We start from the raw sequence: 6,000 nt of genomic DNA, 5'->3' as shown, positions 1-6,000 counted from the left end.
AGTGGTTTGCCATGCCCTTCTCCAGGGGATCTTCCTGACCCAGGGATCAAACAGTCTTTGGTGTCGCTAGCACTGCAGTCAGCTTCTTTACTGGTGAGCCGCCTGGGGAGCCCCTCACCCATGATTACTTACCTGAAAATCACTATCTTAAGCTCTATTTGGAAAAAATATTATGTACGAGAAAACATTAAGTATTTAGCCTGATAATTCCTTATAGTTTATACATTAGGAAACTGACTTCCCAGATGTTTGCTCAGTAGAAGTACTGCTGAACCTTCTTGAAAAACCTTCTGATTGAACTATAGAAACATACATTTCATTATAATTTGACAGCAGAAAATAGGGGCAAAAGGGCATAGGTGTGGAACTCAGTAACGGGACTTTTAGTTCCATCTTGGTCACTAAGACCTAGGACAGTGTGGATACTTTGGAAATAGTGGGGCAAAGTGAAGTATCTTCTTCACACATCTTACTCAAGATCCCTAAAATGACAGGGAACATGCTGATTTAAACTTAAATCTAATTTACAAAGAAGCTGACATATAAAATTGTTATTATAAATTGAATGTAATTTTCAATATTTTAATCTTTAAATATCTGTCAAAACATCAGAGATGAAGATTTAACTTACAGAGTGTGCCTGCCATGTATACTAACTGGCAGTCAGTACTTGTCAAATTAGTTTGCCAAGTTTGTTTTCAATAAAAATTATTCATTTTTTCATTTCAAATAAACACACTGAATATGCACTCTATGATGTGAATACCATTTAACTTCATATTCTTATTTTTATATAGGCAGAAGGAGAGGCAGATGGAGGCTTGCCATGAACTAATGGACTGGAAGAAATAAGATGCAGACTGAAAGGAAAAACCAGAATGAAAGAGGAACATTTTCCAGGAGAACAATTTAGGAAAGAATATATAAGCGCCCCCTGGGGTATGCTAGTCTCTTCAAGGGGCTGTAAAGCTCTTTATCCTATGACTTCTAATCATTCTTGGGTACAGTTATTCTTGTCTTTATTATTTCCTGCATAATGGAAATGACATCCTCACACACAGATAGTATTATCAATTTATGGTATCGGAGCTAGTGTGCCTATACTTTTGGGTGGATTTCTATTACACTTCAAAGGTAGCTGAAATATATTCGCCAATGATACAAGGAGTAGAAGTGCTTTGATCAACAAGAACCATTCAGCATTTTGGATGGGAAACAAAGCCTGACACTGAAATGTCATTAGTACAAGAAGTCAGGACAGTAAAGAAATAAAAGCGTTGAAAATATAAGCCCAGATTTTTAAAAAGCCATTTATTTTAAAAAACTGGTTTGTCAAATCACATACACGAGCAGATACACAACTACCAAAGTGGCCCTGTAATAGACACCAGTGGGGCGTTCACCACACAGTACCTGAAAAATACAGCTAAAAAAAGAGGAGTCTCTGGAGTATTTCACCTCAGATACCTACTGGACTCCCTGTTGAATGGCTTTAAGTTAGCGAATAGTGAGTGAGAGGTAGAGTCCCAAGTATAATCGCTGACGCCTCAGGGCTCCATTTAAAAACAAAACAAAACAAAAAACCATTTCCCTCTCGGCAAAAGGGAAGCCTATCCTATTTTTTTTTTTCCTTTGTGAAAACGGAAGCCAAGTTTCTCTTCTCAAATGGCTCAGCATTCCCAATAAAAGTGTTGTGTGGTGACCTAGGTATTGTGCTTCTTGAGCCACCTAATTCTCTTCACCTTCAGATTCAGATTCTACGAGAGAAGAAAGAGAAAAATCAGGTCAGGAAATAGTTAAACGAGGTCAGGAAATAGTTTCTACTCTTATCTCCCTGTCCCCTAAAAAAGACATTTTTGCCTGGGTGTCCACTGACTAAGAGAGTCACAGACAGGGCAGACAGCAAACCTCGATTTTTAAATGAAACTGACTTTCTAAAAAGGCAACATACTCAGAAATATTACTGGTGACTATAACTACTTGTATATTTCTGGATCGTCAACTTCTCACGCCTCGTTGGATTAGTCTCATCATCATTGTTCTTCCCACTTTAAGCACCAGTCAACCAATAAAGGCGCTACAAAAATTGACATAATCCCATAAATGTAATTATTTTTTTCCTTTCACATCTGATTATTTCTTCCTATTTGTCCTCCATTAGGGATAATTGAAGAGATTTTGTTTTGTTTATCATGCAGGTATTTTCATTGCCTTGATTCAGAAATGAAGGCTCAGAACTTCAGTTTTACAAAGCCAAAAAAAAAAAAAAAAATCTGTAGAGGGAGGAGCTATTTTGAATTACAGTGAGAAAGGATCTGCTAAATGGCCACCAGGGTTGTTAAATACAATCATACCTTCTTCTGCGTTTTGTAACCACTCCACAAATTTCTTCATCTGGTCAAGGAAAACACTTTTGCCTTTGGCAACATGTGCTTCTTTGTACCACTTCAATATTGCTTCTTCACTCAGCACATCAGCTGCAATTTCAAATCAAACATTTCAAAGTTATTACATACATACCATGTTTTAAAGCAAGTTCATGTCTTACAGCTTAATAGAAAGCAATCACTTCAAATATTAAAACTCTGTTATGAAAGAAACTCATATTGAAACTTATCAGGAGACAAGAACCACACTTGCTTCCACCTAGCACAGTGTCCTGTGCATGTCAGTAGTTCGGGTGGTGATGCTGTTTAGTTGCTCAGTGGTGTCCAACTCTTGTGACCCCACAGACTGTGGCCCTCCAGGCTCTTCTGTTCATGGGATTTCCCAGCCAAGAATTCTGTAGTGGGTTGCCATTCCCTTCCCCAGGGGACCTTCCTGACCCAGGGATGGAACCCTTGTCTCCTGCATTGGCAGGTGGGATCTTTACTTCTGAGCCATTGGGGAAGCCCAGCAGATAGGATCATCAGTACTTTAGTGATGATGGTGGGACTGGGAAATCTCACAGTGCTAATTTGCTGGGAGGAAACTGGGTTATTTTGTGATTCTGCCAATGAATCAGCAATTCCAGCATTTCAGAATACCCTTTGTCCTGCCAGTTTCAAACACATCTTGATTAAGCAGCGACCTCCAATGACTGGTCTTTTAAGGGGATTTACTTGAGGAGAACAAAAGGGCAAATGAAAAAAAAAATATATTGCAGATAGAATGCAATAATGATAATATTAATGATTAAATATAAAGATGAGTTTTCTGGGTATACCATGGGACCAGTATACACAGAATCCAACGTTCTACATCACTCTATCGCTGTACTAAATTTATTTTCGCACAATATCTAAATCACACAAGTAATGGTTTCCTTTTATACTATTCAGAGGAAAGACGTGTTAGATAGACTTCCTACTTTGGCCACCTCATGTGACAAGTTGACTCACTGGAAAAGAGTCTGATGCTAGGAGGGATTGGGGGTGGGAGGAGACGGGGACGACAGAGAATGAGATGGCTGGATGGCATCACCGACTCAATGGACATGAGTTTGAGTGAACTCCGGGAGTTGGTGATGGACATGGAGGCCTGGCTTGCTGTGATTCATGGGGTCGCAAAGAGTCGGACACGACTGAGCGACTGAACTGAACTGAACAGGTTTTTAAGAGAAAGTGTTATCTGTGAACTATCTACTACCTAAAACTCTAAATTCCATAAATAGACATTGATACCCTCAAGTTATCATGAACTTAGAATAGTTAATGTTAAGAATAGAAAGGGCTACATACTTTGCCAATGTTCTAATGGGTTGTCTTTTGGGGTTTTGGAGTGTGAAATGAAATGGAAGGATTTATTATTATCCCCAATGCCTGCCCAATCCATTACAAATGCTGATAAATCATTCTAATGATGTTTTTGTAGTTAAAATATACCTTTAACTTATAAAAACAAGAGAAATGATTTGATACTGTTTTCATTCATAATATCACTGATCTTTTCATAACAAAAGCCTTGTTTTTTAAAATTAATAACTGGCTCTCAGATTCAATTGAAGAGATTAAATTGACTAAAAATGCACATGATTGGTTTTAGAAAATATATAAGTGTTTTTCATTTTGATCATTAAATATACTACATTTTGCAAAGGAAGATAGAAATCTGGGTTTATTAATTTACAAGGATTAGACTTAGAAATTATAATCAGGAGTCCTAAGGAATTACTCTTAGCTTCTAGTCTTTGAGTTTCTCATGTTTCCAGCTCTGCACTCTTCACTCATAATGATAAAAGAACTTTCCTACCTCTGGCCATCAAGGCCCAGTTTTCATAGCCATAGGAAGAAAATGGTTCACAGCTCGAGGAAGTGATTTGTTAATGGGTAAGAACGCGTTGCAGAAAATTTCCAGGAACACTAATTGTCTCAAACATGGATTTTAAAAGTCCCTTTTATAGATTTGTTTTTATGACATCTTTAAGATGCCTGTGATTTATATTAGTAATTTCCAAACATTTTCATCATGTTTTCCTATCAGTAAGACAATTTTGAGCACATACATCCCAACATATGTATATTTTTTGGCTTACAAACTATATGCATGTACTAACAACTACTACTGTTAATGTTATAAAATAAAATATAGAACTAAACATGTAAAGGGAAATTCTATTTTTTCTTCTCACCATAATGAATCATGTTTGATACAATGTGCAGGTTGCAAAGGCGACAAGAGTGTAGCTTAGTGACACTCTGTCTCGTGTCTTCCTTATGAAGGTTGAGAGCTCACTCCTGCGTTTGATTGCCCTGCAGAGGCCAAAAGAGACCATGCAAATACTAGAATCCTCGTTGGTGACTGTGCTTGTGAAATGGACTATACATGACTGGTAAAACTTACTGGATATATCATCCACTGAAAAATCAGACCAACTTTGTGCAGAGCTAAGCTCTTGGAAGAATTTAATAATACACACCTGCTGCAAGACCAAATTTCTAGGGAAATAGATAATAAAGAAGCGACAGACGCAATGACACAGGGCAACTCTGAGGCAAGGTGTGAACATCGAAAAGAAAGTTAACTTTCGTGTAGGAAAAAATCTAATCACAAATGGAAGGAGCTCCTTGACAAATGTCGGAGAGAGAGAACTTGTGTTTTCCACTAAGGAAAAGTAGGGAGAGGAGTTCATTATAACCGGGAGATGGCGATGACAAAGTGTTGGGATCGCCCCCCAAATACCTACTAGGAATACAGACGATCAGTAAACATACAGTAAGAAAGGAGACATTCCACAATTGCACTAGTTCAGTTCAGTTCAGTTCAGTCGCTCAGTCGTGTCCGACTCTCCGCGACCCCATGAATCACAGCACGCCAGGCCTCCCTGTCCATCACCAACTCCCGGAGTACACTCAAACTCATGTCCACAGAATCGGTGACGCCATCCAGCCATCTCATTCTCCGTCGTCCCCTTCTCCTCCCGCCCCCAACCTTTCCCAGCATCAGAGTCTTTTCCAGTGAGTCAACTCGTCGCATGAGGTGGCCAAAGTATTGCAGTTTCAGCTTTAGCATCAGTCCCTCCAATGAACATCCAGGATTGATCTCCTTTAGAATGGACTGGTTGGATCTCCTTGCAGTATAAGGGACTCTCAAGAGTCTTCTCCAACACCACAGTTCAAAAGCATCGATTCTTCGGCGATCAGCCTTCTTCACAGTCCAACTCTCACATCCATACATGACAACAGGAAAAACCATTGCCTTGACTAGACGGACCTTGGTTGGCAAAGTAATGTCTCTGCTTTTTAATATACTATCAAGGTTGGTCATAACTTTCCTTCCAAGGAGCAAGCGTCTTTTAATTTCATGGCTGCAATCAGCATCTGCAGTGATTTTGGAGCCCAAAAAAACAAAGTCTGACACTGTTTCCACTGTTTTTCCATCTATTTCCCATGAAGTGATGGGACCAGATGCCATGATCTTTGTTTTATGAATGTTGAGCTTCAAGCCAACCTTTTCACTCTCCTCTTTCACTTTCATCAAGAGGCTTTTGAGTTCCTCTTCACTTTCTGCCATAAGGGTGGT

General features: G+C 39.0%; 1 protein-coding gene across 2 annotated transcripts in view; it reads right to left on the bottom strand.

Annotated features, from left to right (window-relative positions):
• Positions 1-1,294: 1,294 nt before the first annotated feature.
• The window catches only part of BZW2 (basic leucine zipper and W2 domains 2), a 64,110-nt gene continuing 59,404 nt past the window's right edge, over positions 1,295-6,000 (bottom strand). For both annotated transcript variants that reach the window (XM_055420530.2, XM_055420531.2), the window contains exons 11-12: positions 2,355-2,477; positions 1,295-1,757 (exon numbers count right to left, since the gene is read on the bottom strand). In XM_055420530.2, the coding sequence (XP_055276505.1) occupies positions 1,729-1,757; positions 2,355-2,477 (152 nt within the window). In that variant the 3' untranslated portion in view covers positions 1,295-1,728. The remainder of the gene's footprint in view (positions 1,758-2,354; positions 2,478-6,000) is intronic.

The sequence above is a fragment of the Moschus berezovskii genome, chromosome 3 (assembly GCF_049115385.1).
Source record: "Moschus berezovskii isolate FMDL1 chromosome 3, NW_MosBer_1.0, whole genome shotgun sequence".
NCBI classification, from domain to species: Eukaryota; Metazoa; Chordata; class Mammalia; order Artiodactyla; family Moschidae; genus Moschus; species Moschus berezovskii.
The sequence above is the reverse complement of the archived record's forward strand: the minus strand, read 5'-3'. Positions and strand labels throughout refer to the sequence as shown.